Below are 25,380 nucleotides of genomic sequence, written 5' to 3' on the forward strand. Positions count from 1 at the left end.
TTGAATAGACCTCAAACACAGAAATGTGTATTTTTCTGCCCCTGCAATCTCTCGCTCAGGTGCTATTATCCGCAGCGAGGGCAGAGTGGGGAAGCTGTGAGGGTCTCACCATAGTGTGTACGTGGTGAAGAAAGGGATATAGAAGGGTTGCTTTTCCGGATAGTGTTTCAGAGAGACCAGCACGGCGTAGCAGAACCACACGTACGCCAGCAGCTGTAGTCCCATTAGTCCATACCCTGCAGGGCTGTCGTAGGCGTACAGCACTTCACCTGGGTCGAAGAACTGTCACAGGGACATGAGATGTTATGCCAAAACGAGTACACACACATTAAACAAGCAGTGTGTTTCTCATACAAAGTAGTAAAGAAGCGGATTGACTCAGATACGCATTGTAGCCTGTGCCCTACTTAATAAGATGGATTGCTCATGGTTCAGCTAATGCACTGTGATGACCGAGCCAAAACTCGGTTTGTAGCATTCTCTGTTAGTCTTTGACATTGACACTACTTCTCCACAACTAGGTCATTGGCATGTATGCGCACAAGTTTGTGAGTGCGCGTGTGTGCTTGCATCTGCGGACACTAGATTGCCTTTCACAGTCCAGTGACTGGATAGCGTTGGCCATACAGGGTTACCCTTGCTACATAATGCATAGGTCTGATGGCTCGATGTGGAGCTTCTTGGGATCCAACCTGAGCCTGTCGGACTCCCAACTGCAGGCCCAGTACCAGGAACACTTCTCAAGGCTTCATTTCAGTTCCAATTGTAACCTAGTTTGGCTTATTTTTAGCAGGAGCTCCCCTGAGTTTTGGGTTCTTTAATAGCTGGGACCATGTAAGAGGGCAGGCAGCAGATAAATTACACTGCTTCAGATCCACATATTGCAGTGTGAGAGATGGCTATAGGCTCCAGCGTTAAATATAGCACGAATACTTCCACTGCACTATTCCCACTGGGTCATTATCATGCTGTATTCAAAGACTGTAATCCACTGTCCCTAAATGTGCCATCATTACATCTTACTGTGTTGAAGCCTCTGCAGTATGCAGAGATGCATGTAACTGTAACACTCCTGAGTGTGTTATTAATTCATAAGCTCATATGCTTAACATCATAGCTGGTGAATTCTGTTTCCATCTTTACATATGAAACATACTGTAGAGACACAGTACAATTAAAAAGTGGAGATCTCACAGTATGCTTAGTCTAACTCTCCAATCTCAGGAAATCCTATTGAAACAGTCACTGATCTAAGATGTATTATCTCAAGTACAGTATATCCATATAATAACAAGCGCCGCAAACCTCTTTAGTTGTGTTTGTAGTTGGGAATTGCCTGGTTGCTCCTGTCAGGATCCATAATTTGCAACTCATCAAAGAATCTCAATATTTTGTTTTACAATCGACTTGATGCATATTCATAATTAGCAATGTATCAATGTAACGAGTGACTTGACAGAAAAAGCTATTACAGCCCACGTTGATCTGTGGGCCCAACTCTTCCATGAATATTTATGAGATTATTAAAAAAGCTGAAGAGAGCTATAATAGCATTGCATATACAGTGTCAAGCATGTCAAGTCAGAAATCTAGTGCCCAGTTATCTTGGGGCATAATTTAGATACCGCTTTTAAGTCAGAAGCGAGAGAGTGTGAATATTTTCAAATATTTCTAAGCTGATGTCTTCAAATTGTTTGTTCTGTCTTGTTAAAGATATTCAATTAGCATGATATCATAGACAGAAAAAAACAACACAAGCAGACACTGACACTGGTGATTTTTAATTTGTGAATTACCTGCCACTTCAGTCGACACACTTCTACTTCTTCCTACTTGTATTTGTGACTGCTGGAGACATTTTTTCCCATTTGGCATATTTACAGAAAACCCAACAAAACATGAATTTGGCACAACTGTTGCACATCTAGCTGTTAATGAGCAAAGTGGAAGAGAGAGTTGGAACGTTGTCTAGAGCTCAAATAGAATTAATCGACCAGAAATTTAATAACTGATTAATCTATTGTAACATTTATCAAGCAAAAATGCCAAACATTCCCTGGTCCTAGCTTCTCAAATATGAGGATTTTGCTTTTCTCTGTTTTCTAAACCAAATATCTTTGGGTTTTGGAGGAATCTGTGATGCATTTTTCAGTTTTTTGAAATTTTATAGATTAATCCAGGAATCAATTAATCAAAAAAACATTCTCCAAGCTTGCAGCCCCAGTGTTGACCACAGTGCAGTGTGGGTAATGTAATGTGTAGTACGGTACCTCAGCCTCATAGATGAAGAGGATGACGTAGGTGATTGTGTAGACTGTCATGTAGATGCTCAACTTAACCGACCCGCTGTGACTGATCCTCGCCCTGACACACATTGACACAAACACAGAGTGTCAGAGGTCACACATAAGTTGGAGGAAGATAAGAAACAAACACACGGACAACACACACACAGAAGGAGGGAAGCATGATACACACAAAAACATGCTTTTTTTTTTTTATAGTCAAACAAAGACAGTTTAATCTGAAATCAGCTATTCAACACCACAAAGCACAAAGGACTGATGTGCTCAACTTCATAAATATAAAATGGGCACAAATTCATGGACACAGCAGGCTGCAAAAAAGCTGTCCGCAAACACAAAAATTAAAGCTTTTTTAATTGCAAAGCAGAAGTCAACAAATAGAGGCATTTCAGCGTTACGCTTTCAACAACATTTCAAACATCCTTTTGACTAATTCATCACCACACACCAGAGAAAACATATCAAAGCTGTCCTGTAACTTATCAGTTACCGCAGATAAACAGTCATGTTTTTAGCTTGATGGTAATGCAGTTTTACGTTTATTCACTGGGGTTTAAGGAGGGTTTCATAAGTCACAGAATCTTCTCAACCCAAAGGAGGATATAATCCTGGAGTCGAAAGAGCCAGCTTAAATATTGCAAGCTCAGTTTTCTTTAAAAAGAGTTCAGTCTGGAAAGCATCCACTGAGATTCAATTGAGCCCGAAGCAGGACCAATCTTCAAACTATGAGATGATGACTCACCACCGTTCAAAACCTTGTAAACTGCCATTTAAACAAGCTGTTTAGATTTCTGAAAAGCATGATTGTGTAACTGCATGGCCACTTTCTCACCTTAAACTGATTCAGAAACTTCAGGTGAAAGCTTAGCGGACATTCAATAACATTTCAAAAACCGCTGGCAGGTTTTTGCAGTTTGATAACCAGAAAGACCAATGACAGCAGAACAAGTAGGGCATTCATCCAGTCAGGTGTAGGATGGATACATGTTCCAGCAAAGAAGAGAGGTAAATCATCTATTGTGCAGGCTATCTGAAAGGATGCCTATCCCTAGCAAATGTCCACAAAGCCTTGCCAGACCACAATGAGCAAACCAAAATTTGTCAGCTGGCTTTTGCAGGGAAAATATAATCCTTGACCATAAAAATGCGAAAACGTCGAGCAGATGTAGTTCAAACCAGAGCAGCAGCATGGATCTCAATAAAGCAATGTTTCCATCTCTCACCTCCCACAGACATATCAGGTATTCATCCACGGTATCAGAGGCAGCGTACTAACTGAAACTGACTGACACCTAACATTGTCATGTCATGAGATAGTGTTATGACTGTGACAGCGAGGCCTGACAGTGAGAGACGGTGGCAACATAAACACGCCCTCACAGGGTGACAGGCTTATATGTACACACATATACACACACACAAAAGCTGCAAAAAACAAACTAAAAAAACAAGCAAACCCCCCACCTGGTGACAGTGAAACCTTTGCCCAACAATATGAGCATCAGAAGGAACACCAGGAAACTGACGGAGAACAGTAATTTCCCTGGAGACGGACAGAGAAGTGGAGAGAGACAGAAAGTGAGAAAGAGAAGACAGAAGGGGTAATTAGGTTGTGGTTTCCGAATCTGTAATATCAGAGGCGAAAGATAAAATCAGGTCACCACACACACTCACACATACAATCACATGATCCTGCCTGTGCCCGTCAAACCCGTTATTACACTTCTTCAACCGCACACACATCCATCATCGTCCACTCATTCATTCTGCTCAGGCAGAGAGTGATTTTCCACCACAGAGGCAGTGTCAAGTCAGTCAGTCAGTCAGTGGCCGATGCAGGAGAGGAACTCACCGAGTATTTTCAGGCTGCCGTTGCCAACTCCATCTCTTGCATACAGGCCCCAGTAGACACAATGGAACAACAGGCTGAGCACTGCCAAGTGGAAAAGATGCAGGAAGGAAAGAAATCGGAAAATAAGAGAAATGGAGAAGGAGGGATGGAGAGGAGAGGGGAGAGGGGAGGATAAAGGTGGGAGAGCAGGGAGGAGTGGGAGGGTTGGAGAGGAGGAGAAAGCAAGAGAAGCTCAAAGAGAGGGAGACATAAGAGAGAAGAAGTAAAGGAAACATGAAGAACAGAGGTTTTTGTGAAGGGGTATAGGAGAACAGAAGAGACAGCGAGATGATAACAAGGAGAGAGGGAGGGTATTGGGAGGAGAACGGGAGAGAAACGGGGAGAAGGGAAGCGAGACAGAAGAAAAAAAGACAAAATTGAGAAGAAAGAGCGAGATGAAAAAGGAGTAGGCTTGAGAGGAGTGGGAGGAGAGGGAGAAAGAGAATTTAGGGGGGCAGGAGAATCGAAAAGGGATTTGGAGAGGGGACAAGTAGGCGAGAAAGAAGAAAGCGAGACAAGGGGGGGGAGAAGAAAAAGGAGAGGATAGGATGAGTTGAGTGAGGGGGTGTTCATCAGTAACAGCATGCTTCACTGAACACCGTAGCGCAACACGGCTGTTTGCAATAGTTCCTATTCAGAGGCTAATAAGGGCGATAATATCTGCGCTCTTGAAGTGGGGATTAAGGTATGAGATGCTGCAGCCCTGCGAGAGGCTCATTGTCATCTTTCACCGGGAGAGCGCCTGTATATGTGTGTGTGGGATGTGAGCATTTTACTATATGTGTGTGTTATAGTGCGTGTGTGTCTGCTCTCACCCTCCACACCTGCCGCCGTCATAAACATTTTGTAGGTTGTGTGAAGAAGCTGTCTTCCCTTCAGATTGTCTGCAGGGGGCAAAAAAACAAGAATGAGATAAGGTGATGGAGGTGTGTGTGTTTGTATGTGTATGTGAGTGTGTGTGCTGGTGGGGATAGAGATAAAAAGGATGGCGATATGCTAACAGATGGCGAAGGAGAGCGAGAGAGGTACAGAGAGTGAGAGGCAGGGAGAAGGAAACAAAGAACAAGGGAGCAGGCCAGATAAATGGGGGGAGCGACCATTAGTATGCATCCATCTTGTAATGCCTGTGTTTCTCTTATACTTCTTCTCCATTCTCCCTCCCTAATCTGTGAGGAAATATTTTTAATGCGTATTTAAGCAGGCAAATTTACTACCAAAACAGACAAACAGCAGTGGCCCCAGGGAAAATTTTAAGGAGGAACGGTCATAAATGTTCACATACACTCACAGATGCCCCGTATAACCTGAGGCTTGGCCAGCCAAGTGCTACGAGATCCTTTTATGACTTCCTCAAAGGTGCCCTGATGAAAGATGCTAAAGGAACATTTCTCCCAAAAATGAAAATCTCTTTTGGGTTTTTTTTTTTCTAACTTTGCACATCACTTTCCAATGTTATTTTTCTGTCTTTTGTTTGATTTTAAATTGTGTAAATGAATAAAATTCAAACCTCCGTGGAAGTGAACACTCCAGTGAATCTGGCAGAAGCAACACACATTGTGAATAAGCTACAGCATTCCATTGAAAGCGTTCTCCCAATCTGCATAAAATCACCATAAGATTTCAGCAAAATCCAAGAGTCAAAAGATGTATTTGCACTTCATTAGGTAGTGTCATTCTTCTGCAGTATGGCAAGCAAAGCAAAGAATGCACTTCCCCTAATCTCTTTTATTCAAAGATGTAACAAGTCCACTTCGAAATCCAGCCAAAGTCCTCAAAAAACCCTTCTGAGTAGGTGGAGTCATTTTTGGAGTTGTTTGACCACCAAACATTTGGATTACACTGCTGGAGTTAATTAATTTGAAAGCTGTTGACAAATCTATAATCACCACAAGGTCCGTTTTTAGTAGCTGTTCTGGGGATGAAGATTGTATATATTCAAATTTCCATTTTTCTGAGAATTTTTAGGACTTGTTGTCCATGTTGGCTTAAATGAGATTTGGAGTTTATTCTTGACCTTTGAATCATGATTTTTAAATCTCAATTTTTAAGCCAACATGAACAAAAATCCTTTAGAAGCTTTGAAAAATCGAAATTTGATCATCTACATCGATTGAGCAACTCCATCTGTTGAGGAAGATCATGTGATACGACGGAAAGCACTGGAACAGCTACTAAACTGACCATTATTGAGATTGGTTTTCAACTGCTGTTTCCAAGGTTAAGATTAAGTTTCAGTCTCACTGCAAGTTTTTAACATCCAGATTCCTTTTACTGTAAAAGGGTCAGTTCACCTGAATTATGAAGAACATGTTTTCTTACTTACCTCAAGAGGTATCCAACCATGCAGATAGTTTGTTAAAATATTCGTCTCTTCCTCCACACTAGCCCAATGGTGGTGAAAGGAATTTAGTTAGTGGTGCTCACAGCGATAAAAAAGTACATTTTAAAAAATTCAACAGCAACATCTCTTTCCAGAATCAGTGTTCTCGTGACTCTGGATAATCCACAGACTTCAGTGTCAACAGATTTTTTTCTTGGAACTGCTTTCTACCCAAAGAATAATCCCAATAAAAACTGTTGACAGTGTGTTCTGTGGATTATCCGCAGCATCCGTTGTTGTTGAATTTATCAAATGATTTTTTTAAAAACTGTGAGCACCTCGATTGTATTGGGCTGGCAGCAGAAATTTCAGATGCTGTTATATCAAAATCTTAATAAAAAAAAAATCTAAATAAATAAAACCAAAACTATCTGCATGGCTGGATATCACTGGGGCAGATATCACCCTCCATGGTGTTCCAAGATAAATCTGAGGAGTCATAAGATGATTTAATGGATGAGAAAGAAAAACAAGTGAAATACTGCATGCTTACAACTCTTCAGGCATCTAAAAACCTAATTAATAACAATCCCAGTAACCCTAAGCGTCTTTCTCCACCATAAATCATTTACTTAAGCCACAATCATCTTCCCCAGTTGAAGGTACAAAAGAGTGATGTAACAGCTACATTGACTTTTTCAGAGCCAAGGTCAACAACATCTGTTTTCTGATGTCCAGCTCTTCCTCTCTTCCTCCTCCTGTCATCATCCCTCTCTTTAGGAGATTGCCATCTCTACTCCATTTCACTGGTGTCAGGCAGAGCCACACTGAGGAAATCCTCAGCAACATGAACCCCTGTACTTGTGCCCTTTACCCCATTACCACAGCTCTGCTCAAATCATACATCTCCATTCTCAGCACACAGCACTGAAGCACCTCTGCTGAGGGTTGTGAATGACCTGCTGATGGCAGATGACGCAGGGTCCCTTTGTCTCTCATTCTCCTTGACCTGAGCGCCACATTTTACACTGTGGATCACACTATCCTCTCAAAGTACCTCTACACCACCATTGAACTATCAGACTCTGCACTTAAGTGGTTTCATAGGACTGAATATGTCTCACTGGGAGGATGCTCTCTGTCACCTGTGGTGTTCTGCAAGGATTGGTTCTCAGCCCCATTCTGTTTACCCTTTACATGCTCCCTCTTGGACGTGTCATCAGCAGACATGGGATGTCTTTTCATTGCTATGCTGATGATACCCAGCTGTACATCAAAACTGCCCCAAACCCTTCTGCAGCCATGTTACACCTCAGAACCTGTCTTAAGGAGATAAAGGCCTGGATGAGCACAAATTTCCTCCAGTTAAACATTAGCAAACCTGAAGCTCTCCTTATTGGAGCTCCATACCAGATTCAGTCATCCGCCATACCTCATCTCACCTTTGATGACCAGGACATCCCCCTTTCCTCCTCAGTCACTAGTCTGGTTGTTAGGTTTGATGCTCAGCTGACTTTTGATTACCATATAAGAAATCTATGCAAAACCTCTTTCTACCATCTTCAAAACATCTCTAAACTCTGCCCCTCTCTAACCCTGTTGGATGCAGAGAAACTTGTCCGTGCCTTTATCTCCTCAAGACTGGACCACTGCAGCGTGCTTTTCACAGGGATCCCTGGCAGGAGCATCCAAAAGCTCTGGTACATTCAGAACAGCACTGCCAGGATCCCGATGAGAGTGCAAAGTCATGAACATATAACACCAATTCTGTTTTCATTGCACTGGGTCTCTGTCTCCTTCAGGATTGACTACAAAGTCCTGCTACTCACATACAAATCCATCAACGGACATGCGCCTCCCTACAGGAACTGATCATACCACAAACCTCCACCCGCACCCTCAGATCTGCCAGCAGCTTGCTCCTCCGGGCCCCCAGTACTAAGCTCTGCACCATGGGGGATTGAGCCTTCTGCTCTGCTGCATCACACTTGTGGAACAACCTTCCTAACCATCTGAGGGCAGCCCAGACCCTAGTCTCTTAAAAAAAGGCCTAAAAACCTTTCTATTCAGGAAGGATTTTTCATCTGAACTCTTATTACTATTTTCTTTATGTTGTTTGTTCTATGTTATTAATACTGTAGCACTTTGAGTTTCCCTATGAATGAAAAGTATGGTACAAATTAAATGTACTAATATTATTATTATTAAGATCCTTCAAATTAAACAATTTGAGAAGGAAAAATTAGTCCATATGTCCATACGAAGGCCATAAAGGGGTTGCAAGCCAAAACAGTAGGGAACCACTACACCAGAGTTAAGTAAGAAATATGTTTTTTGTTTTTTAGGTGAACCATCTATTTTAAACATTTGGAAGAAGGAAGATGCTGTATACGACTGCATGTAAAACCACCTTCATTTTGGGGTAAGTCACACCTTGGAGCTCTTTTTCTCGGCCGCTCTGGGTTATTTGAGGTGTGACCTTCATGTGACAAACTCGCTTCAGTAACCTTAGGGATAACGCTACCTTCTCCACTCAACCATCCACCTTTACACGAAAACCAAGCCTCGCTCTCCCCATCCGCTCACTCCTGCTTCTGTGTTGCTCTTGCTCTGTTCTGACAAACTCCCAGCCTCGGGAGAAAATAGGCACATGCTCCTCCTTTACTTACTCTGAGGAAACATGAGAACTTACTCCTATCCCATCAAGAAAACATGTAGATTTTATAATAGATCTGAAGAAAGGGGCATGACTGCAATGGGCTTTGAAAGTCAGAATAAATTGGCTTGCTTATGGAAGAAGAGGGAGAAAGAGAGATACTGAAAGTGGAAAAGACAGTACTTACAGGCAAAGAAGCAGGAGAGCAGGAACACCATGGAGAAGATGACCAGGAACGTGATGTCCGTCTCTAGGATTCCTGGGATGACAGGGTGGAGAAAGTGATGCAACGAGACGAGGAAAGAAATAGAATAATTGATGAGGAAGAAAGATGGAAAAACAGAGTAAGGTGAGAAAAGGACACAAGAGATGGAGTGGAATTAAGGAGTCAATATGGTTCAGAGAATATTAAGGTTAAGAAGACATGGGACGAAAGAGGAGGGAAACAAGGAGAAAAAGGAATGGATGAAAAATACAGAAAGGCAGGTATGTGTTGAGGATATTGGATTAGTTGAGACACAGAAAGTTACAGTAGAAGCAGTGTGGGAGAGAGAGAGAGAATATTGGAGATGTAGAAATAATTCATTTAGAAGCTACTTGGGCCTCTTCTTCTTTTCATCTCTTCCTCTCGGTTCATCTATCATCATTAATTCATTCAGCCGTCCCTTCATTATTGTAATTTGTTCAGTTCAGTGTGCTTTATTGGCCGTGCTAAGTGGTGTTGGCTTGTGCCATCAGCGATTTATTCCATAATCTCTTTCTGTCCAATCAGTCTTACCGAACTCGTCTGCAGAGAAATGCTGCGTCCAGAAAGACTGGCCATTGGTCAGTTTCATCTCATACTCCAATTGCAAGCCATCGCCCTGCGAGGGAAGAGAGAGGAAGAGACAGAGAGGTAGAAAGGGAGAAAGAGAGAGAGGAGAAGGACCAGGTGAGATTAAAAATGTATTCTCTTACATTGTGAAAGTCTTTATGATCTGTAAAAAAGCTGTACTAGAAAATTCTGAAGGTTGATGGTCCAAAATGGCAGAGAGCAGTAACTCTTTAGATCTTTTTGTAAAGATTATTTTATGACATGTTAATTTTTTGTTATAAAGCTGACAATGGATCTTTTGGGAAAGACAAGGATTGTTAGCTGGACTCCAAACCAGGACGTTACTATCAAACAGTATGCAATATGACACTGCAAAAATCAAATATCATAGCATCTATATATAAATATTGATGTAATGCAATATTTTGAAGATGAGCACTGACGCATTCATAGAATATTTACACACAAAAACTATTTCAGAAAGAAAATCATTCATTATTGGGTTTTTATTAGGCTGGGTTTCATTTGAAATTTTCTTAACGCTAGTGCCAAAATGACACCTGAGTAAACCCCAAATAAAACTTTTTCTGGCTTTGAGAAATATAAATATGTTTTTCTACAAAAAAATCTTTTTTCAAGTAACAAAAGAAACCAAACAAGACCTTTAGAAAAAATAACAGTTATTATACAGTGCTAGTCAAAAGTGTGGACACATCTTCCCATTCTCTTGAATGAGAAAGCGTGTCCAAACTTTTGACTAGTACTGTATATATATTTTAATCAGGAATTATCTGAAAGAACAAGTAGAACAGAGGAATGAGTAAACAAGATTAGAAAATGTGACCAGAATGTGAAACACTTGGTCGATACTGATATTTGCTGCTATTCAGTCAGTACCAAAAGAAGTTTTGAAGTTTGATATTCAGCTCTATTAATATGCGGACACGATGATTAAAAGCAGGTAGAGGCTTTTGTTTGTCCCAGAAAGATAAAATAAGCTCAGTATTACAACTTTTAAGATAAGGAAAAAAAAAAATCTAAGCTGCACCACCAAATCAGGAAAATTCAAATTCCTAGCAGACATCTAGACACATATCACAATATCAATACATCCCTCTGTTCTAACTTCAACATTGAGAAATCATATCAACACATCAGTAAATTTTGTCTTAGGTTGCTCACTCGCTGCTGATAATGAGACAGTTTTGCTTTCCCATTCACTGATTCATCACTTTGTGCGGCAGAGATTTTCTTCTGATGTCCAATCCTCAAATCAGAATGTCATATTATTGAACGGCATCTATATTCGCTGGATGGGCTGCTCTTTTGTGTTGCAGCATCACTTAATTGATTATGTTTAAATATACAATTACCTGCCTACAACAGTGTTAAGTTTAAAGAGCAGCCCAGATTTCTTCCAATTTCTTCCAACTTTCCCTGTTACAAGAGGAGGAAAATATCGAAACACTTTTGGTTTAACTGCTTGGTGCAACTGTGCCATATAGTCAGCGAGTCTCCCTGCTGGTCTGGAAGCGCCTCGGGATCCCCCAGGTGTGTTGAGGAAGTTACTGGAGAAAGAGAAAGGAATCTAGGCTGCTCTGCCTCCTGTGCTGCCAATGTGAGGATGACCCAGATGAACAGGGAGGATGGATGGATGGATCATATCCATAGCAACAGTTTTCTCAATTTAATGCAGAGTATTCTTGTCATGAATTATTCACAGATAACGTGACACACTTATCATCAATTATTTGTTAAGCTCATAATAATTATTTATCATTGTGATATAATTGTTCGACATTGCAATGTTGTGAAATACAGCGCAGAGAGAGAGAAAGATAAAATATTTGGGTGTGTAAAGATTCAGAAAAGGAGGAACACCACTGAGAAAATTAACATACCTGTGTGGTAAACCACTGTTGGAATGTTGTTGATTTTTGGTAGCCGCACAAATAAAAAGTGTCATACTGAACTGAAACGGGTGAGGTGGAAGGAGGTGAAAAAAAGAGCCGACAACAAGAGACAGGGGACAGAGCAAATCAGAGCACAGAGAGCTCATTTCACACATACAAGTTCAAAGCCGATGGAGTTCGCGCTTGTTGCGGTGGAGCGAGGGAAAAGAGAAGAGGGAGAGAGAAAAAGAAAGACTTTGATTTCATTTGGCAGCTTGAAACTCCATCTCACTCCCTCTATCAAAAAGGGCAAGAAGCATGGAGCGTGCACTGCCACAAAATCAATACAGACACAAAGAGCAAGGAGACAGAGATAAAGAGAGTGATAGATGTGGAGATAGAAAAAGTTTAAAAAAAAACAGGTAGAAAGAAAGCCAGAATTAAGAAAAAGGAACAAATGCAAAGAGGGAAAGAGAGATGGATACAGGAGAGAAAGGATAGATGAGGGAAGACATTAACGGCAGGACTTTCTGTCTGTGGGACAAACAGGGAGATACTGGATGGTTTTAGGGGTTGCTTGTTGGGTTTAGGTGTGAAAGACATCCACTTTTGATACTGTACTGATATATCACACAGTGAAGGTGTTCTCATCGTAACATCTGTGCAGTCTTGTACATCTTGTGCTCCCCTGGGCAACAGATAAGGCTTACAGTCGGCTTTCAATTCATCCCAAGGTGTACGATGAAGTTGAGGTCAAAACAGTCAATTTCTTTCACATCCAACACAGAAAACCATTTCTTTTTTCTTTTTACAATCAGCAATTTATTAGTTAGTTGAGCATCAACAAGGTAAACAAATATTGATATATAAGGATACTATAATAATGGCAGACCAGTCGATGGAATATTATCAATCAAAAACATAAAAAAGGCATCAAAGACAAACCAACAAATCAACACCTAAGACATAAAGTTTGCTTGAGTATGAGTATTGTACCTACAATCCTTTGGACACAATCATGAATTGCTATCAAGAACTCTTGTATCACTGAACATTCCCATAGACAGTGGAGCAGAGTGCCCTACCCCAGTACCTCCAGCATTGAGAGTTTTCTCTCAGCTTGAGTCTAAATAACTTTGAGGGGGTCCAATAAAAACGGTTAATAATTTTGAATTGAATAAGTCCAGTCTTTATGTCCCTTGATACTAGTTTGGAGTGCCTCAACAAATTAGTTCATTATCTGTAAATAAAACATTAATGTCTTTTTCACATACTGATTTTAAAGCGGGACATTTTATAGACTTATTTATCAAGATAATATCTAGATACCTCATGACCAAGTCATAATACACCTAATAGCTGATCAATAACTTTGTTCTCTGTGGAGGCATGCTTTCCTCCAAATGCATGCAATAAAAGACTATGAATTTGAATGTATCACTATGATTGATTAGCTGGTAAATTATATTCTTGACAAAGATCTGTAAAAGGCTTCAGAGTATTATTATTATATAAATCATCCACCATCTTAATGCCACAATATAACCAAACCATCCATATAATTGAGGAATCACTAATACAGAGTTCAGGGTTTGACCACAAACTTGATGAGGTATTTAAATATGAACTAAAATGAAACTGCCTTAATACTCTGTCCCACACCCACTTCAGAAATGCGATAATCGGATGTAATTTGTATTCGCCGGATCAGGCAGTTGGGAGGTAGCTGACTGGAGGGAGAGGATTACATTTATGGCTCTCTATGTTATATCACAGTGGCACTTGTTCAGGGGAAAGCATCCACTGGGCATAATGATACAGCAGAAGATTTGGTAGTCCAAGTCCTCCTTGGTCAACAGGCTTTTGTAATTTACCCATACTAAGACGAGGTCGTTTGCCAGCTGTAATGACCCCTGGTGTCACTTTTGTTTTGCAACGTGATTCACCTGCCTGTTTGCTCTATCTTTGCAGTAGATTGTTAGCGCAACTGGTTATACAAGTCCTGGCTGCAGCACAGTTCACGCTCTCCCTCCTCTGACTGCTTGTTGTTGCTGCTGTTTCTCCCTTCAGGCGCTCTTTCTGGTTTGGTTTAGTTATGCTGCCTTAGTTATTTACATTACTTTCACGCACACACACACAAACACACACTCCATTCATGCATCAAGTATACATGTAAATATTTAGTTACACTTTTAATTTGGCTTAATTTGGTTTAATCTGAGTTACCTTATCTTTTGTTAACTCTCCTCTTTGGTGTGGCGACTTGAGCCAGGTCATGACACAGCCCATGAGAACTTTCTGCAAATTTTCTCAAATTTTCCGAATATGGTGTAAAGGGACTGAGATGGGGAGAGCTTGAAGAATATAATTGAATTTCAGAAGGGTATTCATTTTAATGACATTAGCTTTCCCCCATAATGACAGAAAAAAATAGTGACCACCTTTCAATATCTGTGCTCTGGGAGAGGTTCAATATTAACTTAAATCAAATATGATAATTTAAGTGGAAACAAGATTCCAAGGTATGTGATTCCCTTCTTTGGCCACTGAAAGCCTACAGGACAAAGTGGATAGCTTGGACAGTATGATGTCAAAGATAAGGCTTTGCTCTTGGACCAATTTACCTTATACACTGATAATTTAGATAAAGGATCAATAGTTGCTAGGTGAGATTGTATTGATACTTCAGGGTCTGATATATAGACCAGTACATCATCAGCATATAGTGTTAATTTATGAATAGTTGAACCAATAGTTATTTCTGATGTCTAGCAATTGCTAGAGGTTCCAATGCTACAGCAAAAAGAAGTGGGAAGAGAAGGCACCCCTGTCTTGTTCCTTACTCCAGGTTGAAGTATGATGAAATATAGCCATTTGTAAGAACAGCTGTTTTGGGCTCGGTATACAGAGGACAAATCCATTTAAAGTTATCGCCAAATCCAAAGGCTTTTAAAGTCAAAAACAGGTATTGCCACTCCACTCTATCAAATGCGTTTTCAGCTTCTAGAGAGAGGGCAGCCATAGGATTCTGTTTGTCTCACACATGCAACATGATATCAATGAATCTTATATTGTATTGCTGACTTACACATACAAATAAACTCAACCTGGTCCGGATGAACCAAGGTTCCAACCTTTTAGCCAAAATGTTGGTTGATATCTTTGCATCCCAATTTATCAGGGAAACTGGTCTATAACTTTGACAGACTGTTGGATCATTATCTTTTTTATAAGTGTCAGGGTTATGAGTGCCTGAGTGATAAAAAAAAAACATTTCTTTATGGGCCTGGCTTTGTGCATGGAGGGCACTGTCATGTTGAAACAGGAAACGGTCCTCCCCAAACTGTTCCACAAAGTTGGAACCCCACCATTGTATAAAATATCATTGTATATTAAATAATGTGCTGTACAAATATACTAGTGGTATTGCACTGTGTGTTCACACTGTGAGATACACAATCATTGAATCAGCAGGTCTGCTCATTTCTTATAAAATTTCATTTCTCAGAAGACTTGGAACATCAATTTCTCCTGTTATTATTACTTTTTTAAAGCCCCAAATGTTTCCCAAAAATGTTTCCTTATCTGGTAACAGAAGGGTATGATAATGATCATTCACCTGTAGGTGACAGGTCTTCAAGTCTTCTGAGAAATTCGACTGAGCACCTAAACATTTCCACACTGTTTGTTCTATAAAAGTGAGTTTGAGAGATAAACAGAGAAATTTAGTGGCCTGCGCCCATCAACAGCCAGTCCAATTTCAGCGTATCTTGGTTCCCTGCAGAGGTTACCGTAACTCATCAAAACAGTTTTATAAAAGGCAATATCAGAGAAATATGTTTTATTTGCCTGTTCAAAACTTTGTAGCTGTACACCGCTTCTAAAATGCATGTATAGCTTGGCTGTATGTATGATAATCTCAATTGGGAGGGTTTTTCAAGTTTTTAAAACTGTAAATTTTCAAGTGAAATACAATCTATACAAAGACATCTATGTTTCATCCGCAGGAGAAAAAAAAACACTCAAGCGTACTAATTTTAGTGAGCTTTGGTTGATTTTACTTGTCTGAAAAACCTTCATCCTGATTGCCAGAGGTCCTCTGCACTGTAATTTGTGATGACCTGAATTTTATTTGTAATGACTAATCTTTTTCCCCATGATGAAATAATGATTATTTGCTGCCTTGAGGTTTCCTGCTATAATTAATAAAGTTAAATTTTCTGCAAATGTTAAATAACAATCAACCTCACATTTTACCACTCGGTGCAGGCGAGTATACATCTAGAGATTGAGTGTAGACATCCTCCAGTTTTAAGAGCTTATGAGCTGATGAGCTTTATACTCACTTCCACACAGGTAAAGATTGCGATAGGAAGTATATGAAAGAAGGGCTGCATAAGTGAGAAACACGAACAAAGAGGGGCAAATATGTATTAGCAGATAAAAGTGAGGATGCATGCAGAAATGCATGGAGTGAGTGAGAGGCAAAGAAGACATGAGACCTGTGAGATGCCAAGATGGAGAGATGAGATGGCAGGAGATGAGGAAAAACACAATTAGAGACAGGCTGACAAAGAGGAGCAGGAGACTGAGAGGTACATAGATATGATATGGCGTGTAGCATGTTGCAGCTTGGTGACAGAGAGTTGAAAGAGAGCACGACATAGCCGAAGATTGTGAGTGACAGAGGTAGGAAAGACAGAGAGGTGTGAAAACGAAAGGAAAGCTAGAAGGCGAGCAGTGAGAGACGAGAGGTGGAAATTGGCTGTGGGGCACGGCGTGCATATGTCTCCGGGACTAGAGACGAGCTTTTATACTTGAGTCCAACAGCGTTAGGCAGCGTGTCTATCAGCGGACGCTGGCGTGACACTAAACCACACTCTGCAGGAAGCATCCGTTCTAATCATATCCCTCTTCAGCCAGCACTCTATACCAACAGTACAAAAACAAACCAACAAAAAAAAATGCAAGGACATGCTCACACACACAAATACACACAGAATCGTTACCAGGAGTATGACACTGATGTAACTGAGAGTGTGACACTGATAGGCTGTCAGGCATACAGTGATACACGTACACAATTAGAAGAAATCTTACTTATTCACTCTTTTCTTCACCTACTTTCAAAAAAAAACAAAAGAATGCACACATAGAAAATCAACAACACACACACACACCTACTCCTGGGGTTCGTCCTTGACTGAAGCCCTCAGTGTAGGAGGATGTTGATGATGGATCACTGAGCAGAGCTATCATTATACAAGCTCATGATTTCTACACCGAGGGCCCCAGTCGAGACTCACATCAACAAACAACACACCACAGCTACCACTTTGCTCTTTTCCTCGCGGTGCACCATTAGCACAACAGTAAGTCCCATTAAACAACACAATGCTTAAAAGTTCCTGAAGCTAACTAATCAATAGGCTACAGTGGAACCCTTGTAAGGTATGTTTAGCACAGTTTAAGCAGAGAGTCACATATTAAGAGTCTCTGTGCTTTGGTGCACAAAGATTTGTGGCATGGAGAGAGATAAGGCACTGTATCCAGAGGCAATTCAGAGAGAGATGCACAGATACAGGATCAGCTGTAACATATGCAACAGCATCTTAATGGTTATTAGGGTATCTATCTACTTATCTATCTATGTATAAGGGTTGGGCATTTGGATAATTAATGTAAATCATGGGAATTTTATTTATTTTTTTAGTTTAGATTACTTTAATTCTAGAATTTAATACGTTGCCTGGTGCAAAGTGCTCAAATGGGAAAGCACGCACAGGGACAAAAAATTATGCTCAAGTTGATTTAAAATTTAAAGGGAGCCAGCACAAAAAGTAGCCTTAAAACATCCAGTGTTTCACAGATTCTTCCTTAGGGGGTGCTAGGTATATATTCACCTTTGCTTTCCTATTTTAATATCTGCTGCTTACACCTGAAAAATCAGTTTTTTGCTTGGCTGCAAAAACTATGATTTAAATCGTGTATGTACATAATGCCCTGAGGAGAGATGTTTCTCCATATTTGATGAGGACAATGATGACGTTTGTTTGTCTGGACAGTGAAATATAGCCGTGTCCGAGAGCAGCAGAAAGCAAACACAGTGACTACATGAGTGTTAACCCTCAGAGTCTGTTTGTGCGATAGTGGTGTGCGTCACCATGGCAACCACCTGGTAGTACACTTGCCCTTGTAGAGAGGAAGAGCCAGAGGGGTCGGGGGGTGGGGGGATGGGAGGGGGGCAGAGGTCGGTGCTTACCCCACACTTGCTGAGAGCGATATACCACCATCTCTCCCTCACCGAGCGGAAACTGCGGCCGCCCACACAGCTCAGAACTTCCTCGTTCCCGTCTCCCTCCACCTAAGACAGATAAAAGAAATGCAGGGAGGGAGAGAGGGGACATGCAAGAGAGGATGCTGTTATCCAAAAAGGCAGCGCATTTTACCTCAGAGACACACTGAATTATCACAGGAGAGTGGGAGCTTGAGAAATGAAGATACAAATATATTTCACACCCAAATATAGCTTGAAATGTGGCAACAAGATCCACTAACCACCATAACAACAGAGTCACGCTGGCAATCACACTTCCTAATGCGATAAACAAACAAGTCATGTTGTTTATTGAAAAGGGACGAAAGGATTTTGTTTATGAAAGGGTGTGTAGGGATATTACTACTTTCAATCCTTTTTAAATGTTGCACTTGTAAGAAATGGGAGACCACCCTTCATAGGAAGGGAAAATTAAACCAAATTAAACAGTCTTATATCTGAAAGTCCTGAACTCTCGAATACAAGGATCTCCATCTTTGCTGTAAAGGAATACACAAATACAATGACTTGGCAATATATCAAGATATTTACTGAACTACCAAGGGATATGGATGAATAGGTAACGAATTGAATGAATGAATGGAGAAATCAAATTATTAGGAATTAATCATATATGAATGAATGAAATTGAGGGTTATCAAAAATCAAAGTGAGTCAAAGCACAACAAGGATGCAAATAGTTCTAACTAAAGCCAATAAAAAAATAATTTAGAATCAAGCTCTTTGCATCAAGTCTTAGACAGAATGCATGAAAGATAGCTAGTTTCCTACTGTTTCCGTAGTGACGGACGGCTGATGATGAGGCAAACCTCCCAAAGAGCACCAAGTGTGGAGAGGCAGACTTGGTGATCTTCAGGGTGAAGCACTCTGATTCAGCACTTCTTCAGGAGAGTGAATCCAATGTTGGATAGGCTCAAATTAGTTTAGACCACATAGTAAACACACAGCAGGGGTGTGTGTGCCAGGTTTTAATGTGTTCAGTTGCAGGCTGTAGAGTTTGATGCTGGAGCTCTAACCAACAAAAAGGTTCTTGGAAAAATCTTGAAGGCACTCTTTGCAGACTTTGAGGAAGCAACTCCAATTATGAAACAATGAGGGCCTTAAGTGTGAAACAATTTGCAATAGTTCATAAAAAAAAATTAACTACATGGTGAAAATAGGAGATTACAAAATAATAGATCTTCGAATGGCAAACGGCATGCAATGGCTAAACTGATACTTGGCTTGTGGCTTTAGGCATCTTTGCAGTATTTCTTCCTAGTTGAGAGTTTCTTTCTGGTGCTTTCAGCTCTCAGCAAAAGTGAAAAAGACGTCTGAAATGCAATGTACGGGCCATCATGGCTAGCAAGGCTGAGAGAAAAACAGAAGAAGCCCAGACAAAGAGTTGTAGTTTTTATATTCTAGTAGGCGTGTTTTGGAGGAAAGAGGATCCTTGGAGTTCTTTTTGAGGGAACGCCTTGATTGCTAATTAATTTCTTTGTGTGAACAGAAAAAAAAACCTCTTCAAGTAAAAGGGGAATAATTTTATTCCTAACTCAAGGGAGAATATTTGAAGGCTACGTGCTTGCAGTTAGATACCCACTCATTTCTGTCGTCAATGTTGACATATCATGAAAACCAGTGGGACACACTTAGAAATGGCATAATATTGATTAACCAAATAGATGAAGAATAAAATCAATAAACCTTCATTTTCTAACCTGTAGCTAAAACTATGTTGTAGCGGAACACATCTAAGGTCTATATGATCCTAGCAATTGAATCATAGTTAAATAATACACTTGGTGGTTAATATCAAATAAATCAATGCAATAATAGGGTGTTACTTATATCATTGTCTTAGAAAGTTGTTAATGACACGGTCACTAAGTGGCAATGTGGTACCATGTAAATTAACAGGTTTTGAAGCAGATTCTGAACTTTCCTATCCTTTCAGAATAACGAAAGGGTTCTGAAACACAATAAAGGTTAACAGTGGTTAGACAAATCAAGATACATATACTTACATAGTTTAGTAGGCATTTCTGACTATTTCTCATTGTGAATAAAAAGGAGAGGAAGAAAGAGAAAGACACTTAGAAAGGAATGTGGGCTTGTCTACAAATTTATGACTTTAGAGATAGTGTGAGCAAGTAGGTTGCTGCAGTCTGCCTGTATCTGGAAGAAGACAAAACCATTGATTCCAAAACTCTCAATTTTCTTTTGTGGCTGGTGAGAAAGGCTGCTTTTTTTAGTTCTGTTCAATGTTTTTCCTGACATCCTTCATGCCCTGGGGCCAGAGGTCACAGAGTGTGTGTGTGCTCCTGCATACTGACAGATAGACTAGCAGAACAGTAAGATAGAAAGAATTCAACTTCTTCCTATGCTCCTGTCCTAGGTTCATCCACTACAGGTGTTACGGGGGAGAACGATCTCTTAGACCCTTTTTTCGGCTGACTGGGATACATCATCGACAGTGGAAATGTATGAATCAGTAAAATGTAATACAAAAACACATTACAGGCCATTAGCTCGCACTCTCTCCCTCTCTCTGTGTCTCTTTGTATTTGTTTTTCTTTTTTTACGTAACTCTGTGCCTATTTTGCATAACAAAAGAATATGCAATTGGAAAGATGAAAATAAGTTCAACTCTCTGGCGATGAAAAGGAATAATGTCACGCTCTGTAGAACACACATATATTGATACACAGTGAGGCCAGAGGTCGACTTTAGTCATTGTCACAGAGGTGTGAGATTCTGTGTTTTGCTCAGGAACACTGTGGCAGTATGGATGGTTGCTGACACCAACGATGCCGCTCAGCAGAAGTGTATGCATACATACCGTAAGTATGTATTTGTGTGTGTGTGTGTTCTTACCACACAGCCTGACCAGGTGTACCGTGTGGTAAGGTTAATGACTTGGTTGTTCTCAGGCCTCAGCACCGCTTCCTTCTGGTAGCAGTTCTGACGGGAGCAGACACGGATAAAACAAAATCAGAACAATGTTGAAAACATTAACATTAAATATTTTGTTGTATTTACTTAACCTTCAATCTTTTCACACTTCACAGAATACTTTTCAATTAAGCTCTAAGGACATGCCTAAACATGTTGCATTCAGCTCCGGGTTATACCCATATTAAGTTGTACACAGCTTAAATAATAACTGAGCAGTAAAAGCATAAGAGACCATTTTTCCAGTCCAGTAAAATGCACTGTGTTTAATTAAAATGTAATTGAAAAAAGTGTCTGCATTGCCTTCTGGTCTATTGAAGCTGCTGGAAGTGGAAATAAAATTGATATCTTTGTGTCTGGATGGATTTCTCCTTGTGTGTCTGCTGAATATAAGTGAAAGATGGTGAGTCTAGCATGAAAGCTGTACTATTTGAATCTGTGAAACTGACACCAAAATCTATCTGAGAGCTGTGAAATGCTGTGATGTTTGTCGCTGTACTGGAAATATCTCGTCATCATGTCACATCTACACTATGTGTTGAAAGATGTCAGAAGAAAACACCATCAAATGACTACATAGGCCAAGAAATGCAAGGTATATGGTCAATGTTACTTTTTTATCTTATAGTGCTAAATCATTTTAGCAGTGAGTGGAGGGGATCTGTCTATGATGAATTGTCACATTATACATTATTCATTGGTTATGAAAGCAATTTAATGTTTATTTTATAGACTGCATCATGTTATATGTCACAATACCAGCTGACTGTGGCATATACACGTGAACACAACACAGTTTGAGTCTGAATACTTGTTATTCCTATAGCTGAGGGACCAGTTTTACATGAATCCACTCTCTCTAAAAGTCAATTCAGACTTAAAGACTTAAAATTACAGTAACAACCAGATGTTAAATTTACATTAAACAAACAGCGGGTAGAAGAATCAGCTTGTGAACCCACCAAATGCAAATTTCTGCAAATGTTTACAGTGTTACACACAGTGTTACGCTGGTATGTATTATTGAAAGTGACACATTTTCTATTGTTTTGGCTCTGCATTCCAGCAGATTGGATTTGAAGTAAAACAATGACTATGAAGCTAAACTGCTGACTTTCAATTTCAAGGGATGTCAGGGTAATATTGGGTGAACAGTGTAGGATTCCTGTGCCTTTTTTGTACATCAACCCCTCCTAATGAACAGTGCAGCAGGGAAATGACAGGGTTCTAAGTCTTACACTGTTCAGCCTATATAGATGCAAACACCCCCAAATTAAAGCTGATAGAAAGCACTCTAACCATTTAATTAAATTTGTATTCAAGATCTAATGTGTTAAAGAACAGGGCCAAGACAAAAAACAATGTGAGTGACAGATTTTTACCATTCTGGATTTTATCGTAAATGGCAGTATTATCCTAGAAAACCTTCTTCATGCTATCATTTTCTGTGGAGCCGCTGCAGTTGAGGCAAAACTCTCTGATGTCTTCCTGTGTGTTCACAAATATGGATTGTACCATCCTTGATCACTGCATCATCAATAATACATCATCGCCTGTGAGTAAAAACCCTCTATTTCCAAAATGTCAACTTTTCAGGAACTGAAAAAGACAGCGTTGTTTTATTCTGAGCAGCGTGAGCTGCGTGTGATCCTTCAGCTGAAGTCAAAATGTGAAAATTAACAAATCTGGAGTCACGAGGCTTTTTCATTAAGACAGTGACATGTGAATTAGTAAACAGAGCCGTATTTCTCTTTAATAATGGCTTGTAAAAAGACATGATGCAGCTGGTGTCAGTATCTCACCTTTTCAGGCCTCTTGTACACAGCTGGCCACTGAGAACTGTCATCAAAGTAGAGCAATATGTTCTGACAGCAGCGAGACTGCATAGAGGAGAGACAGGGAGACATGAACGGAAAAAGAGAAAGAGATTAGGAGAAAGGCAGGGACGGGGTGTGCATAGATCAGAGAGGAGGCAGTGAGATGGTTTGAGATATACAACAAAAACTGTTTCCAAAGTCTGCAAGCTAAAACAGTAAAGCAAGGCATGGGTAGAAGAAAAGAGAATGGAAGAACAAAACAGACGCAGAGAAAGATAGAGCAGAGGAGAGAAGGAGGAGGATGGGGATTGAAAAAGAGGGCAGGGCGGGTACAGCAGGAACAACCGGAGCAAGAAGTAGAAGAGAGAAGAGAGCGATGGCACTGCTTTAGATAAGGTAAGAGAAAAAGAGAGGGAAACTGTTGAAAATGTGAAATAAAGAAAGAATGATGAAAGAAAAAATGTAAAACAGTTATGCTGCCAAAGAAGAAAGTGTGGGCAAGCTGTGTTAATGTGGGGAAATTGAATGAAAACAATAAATGTAAAACAATAGACACACACACTTCCAACCATAACAACAGTAAGTCACCCTACCTTTGGATAACGGAACCGGAAGTCCAGACGTCCAAAGTCGGTGAGAAAGCAGAAGCGAGTGAGAAAAACCCAGTCCTGTCAAGAAAGAGAAGAGATAGGGGGAAAAAAATAAGTGAATAAATAACAATAAACATGGTTGGAACAAGATATCAACAAGTTCAAGAGTCTATGCTAGCAGCTCTGAGAGGCTTTAATTGGGTGCTCTTAGCTAAAGGCTGATGTCACCATGCTAACAGGCTCACATTGACAACGCTAACATACTGATGTTTAGCAGGTTTAATGTTTACCTTCTCTACCATCTTAATTTGGCATGTTAGCATGCTAACATTTGCTAATTAGCACTAAACACACAGTACTTCTGATAATTGTAATTAGTTTTTCACTTATTTGGTCATAAACTAAAGTATAAGATAAATTAAAATTTTGTCCTGAAGATGGTGCTAGATAATAAAAAGCAAGGGAATCACCAAATTCATTTGCATTTACTGTCTGACCCCATCTTCATCCTTCATGCCTATACCACATTTCATGGCCAATAGTTTCAAAATCTTTAGCTCAAAACAAGTGTCCTGGTGGCACTAGATGACAAGAGGGAAAAAGAAAGTCTGTATAATATTTTTTGCCAATCCATCTATTAAATTGTTGACATCTTTCACTAGATAAGTGAAAACTTTGACCTGCTGGTGGCACAAGAGGAAAAGTCAAGGAATCAACAGTTCTTTTAGGATTAATCCTCTGAGCCCCATAAACATCTGTACCAAATTACATGACAAGCCAGTCAATAGTTGTTGATATATTTCAGTCTTGATCAAAGTGGTGGACCGACCAACCGACAGAGTATGGAGATGTATAGTACGTGGAAGGGGGAAGGGGGGCTGTAGCAAAAAAACTATCCATTCTTAATATTATTCAGCTATAAGCTTGGCAGCATGAGACTAGATAACAGTGCTGATGATGTACTTCACTGAGCTTACATAAGGCACTGCAGCATCGGCATGGCGAATCAGTCTGTGGTGGTCTATATATACATATAGTATATGTTCTATACAGCTGTGAGCAGACGCATTCTGTAGATATGGATCATAGTGCTGAACACAGCACTAACACCACATCACTTACATACTGTTTACACACACTTTTCTTTATCTGGAGGACTGCCCGGTGTGAGCAGGCCCTACTAAGGCAGAACGAGTAAAGATCTGAACCAAAATGAGACATCAGCTAGTCTTACAAAATTACTAAAAACAAATTACATAAGTAAAACATTTTCTTTAGTGTCAGGCTTGTGCCCTCTAGAGAGTAACAACCATGGATGACTAAACACGCTGGCCCTTAGTGAGCAGGTTGACCCTTTGACTGAGTGGTTAGCACAGTCGTCTGTGGTCTGGGAGACCAGAGGTTGAGACCTGGTGTGGAAACCCTACTTTGCTACATTTAGCCCAGTGACTGTCGACAGACCAGGCTGGAGCATTTACTGTAATAAATGCCTTAAAGTCACAAAGCTGATCCATAGTGGTATGATATTTTCTTATTTATTATCAGTAACTGTGCTTACTTCACTAAATGATGGCAATTGAAAAAACCAGAAGATCTACATTTTACAAACTGTTAATCAATAACTTTAAGTTAGAGCTGGGTGATGATTACTGAGTGAGATTTTGTAGTATCTTTGGCACACAAGTAAGGCAGGAGATTTTTCAATATTATACCAATACAACATCTGCGTTTTGGTACAGATACCAGTACAATATTTTTCAACACCTTAGTTTTAAGAACAAACATGGGTTTGTCCAAAATCTTTTATTTAACAAAATATTCCC

General features: G+C 40.1%; 1 protein-coding gene across 1 annotated transcript in view; it reads right to left on the reverse strand.

Moving 5' to 3' along the window:
- tmem145 (transmembrane protein 145) overlaps positions 1 to 25,380 on the reverse strand; it is a 41,164-nt gene that overhangs the window by 6,048 nt on the left and 9,736 nt on the right. The window contains exons 2-12 of the mRNA XM_042424088.1: positions 23,561 to 23,635; positions 22,953 to 23,030; positions 21,073 to 21,159; positions 18,142 to 18,243; positions 9,952 to 10,036; positions 9,361 to 9,432; positions 5,013 to 5,081; positions 4,159 to 4,239; positions 3,771 to 3,849; positions 2,271 to 2,364; positions 110 to 282 (exon numbers count right to left, since the gene is read on the reverse strand). Of these exons, the coding sequence (XP_042280022.1) occupies positions 110 to 282; positions 2,271 to 2,364; positions 3,771 to 3,849; positions 4,159 to 4,239; positions 5,013 to 5,081; positions 9,361 to 9,432; positions 9,952 to 10,036; positions 18,142 to 18,243; positions 21,073 to 21,159; positions 22,953 to 23,030; positions 23,561 to 23,635 (995 nt within the window). The remainder of the gene's footprint in view (positions 1 to 109; positions 283 to 2,270; positions 2,365 to 3,770; positions 3,850 to 4,158; positions 4,240 to 5,012; positions 5,082 to 9,360; positions 9,433 to 9,951; positions 10,037 to 18,141; positions 18,244 to 21,072; positions 21,160 to 22,952; positions 23,031 to 23,560; positions 23,636 to 25,380) is intronic.

Source organism: Thunnus maccoyii, chromosome 10, assembly GCF_910596095.1.
Source record: "Thunnus maccoyii chromosome 10, fThuMac1.1, whole genome shotgun sequence".
NCBI lineage: Eukaryota > Metazoa > Chordata > Actinopteri > Scombriformes > Scombridae > Thunnus > Thunnus maccoyii.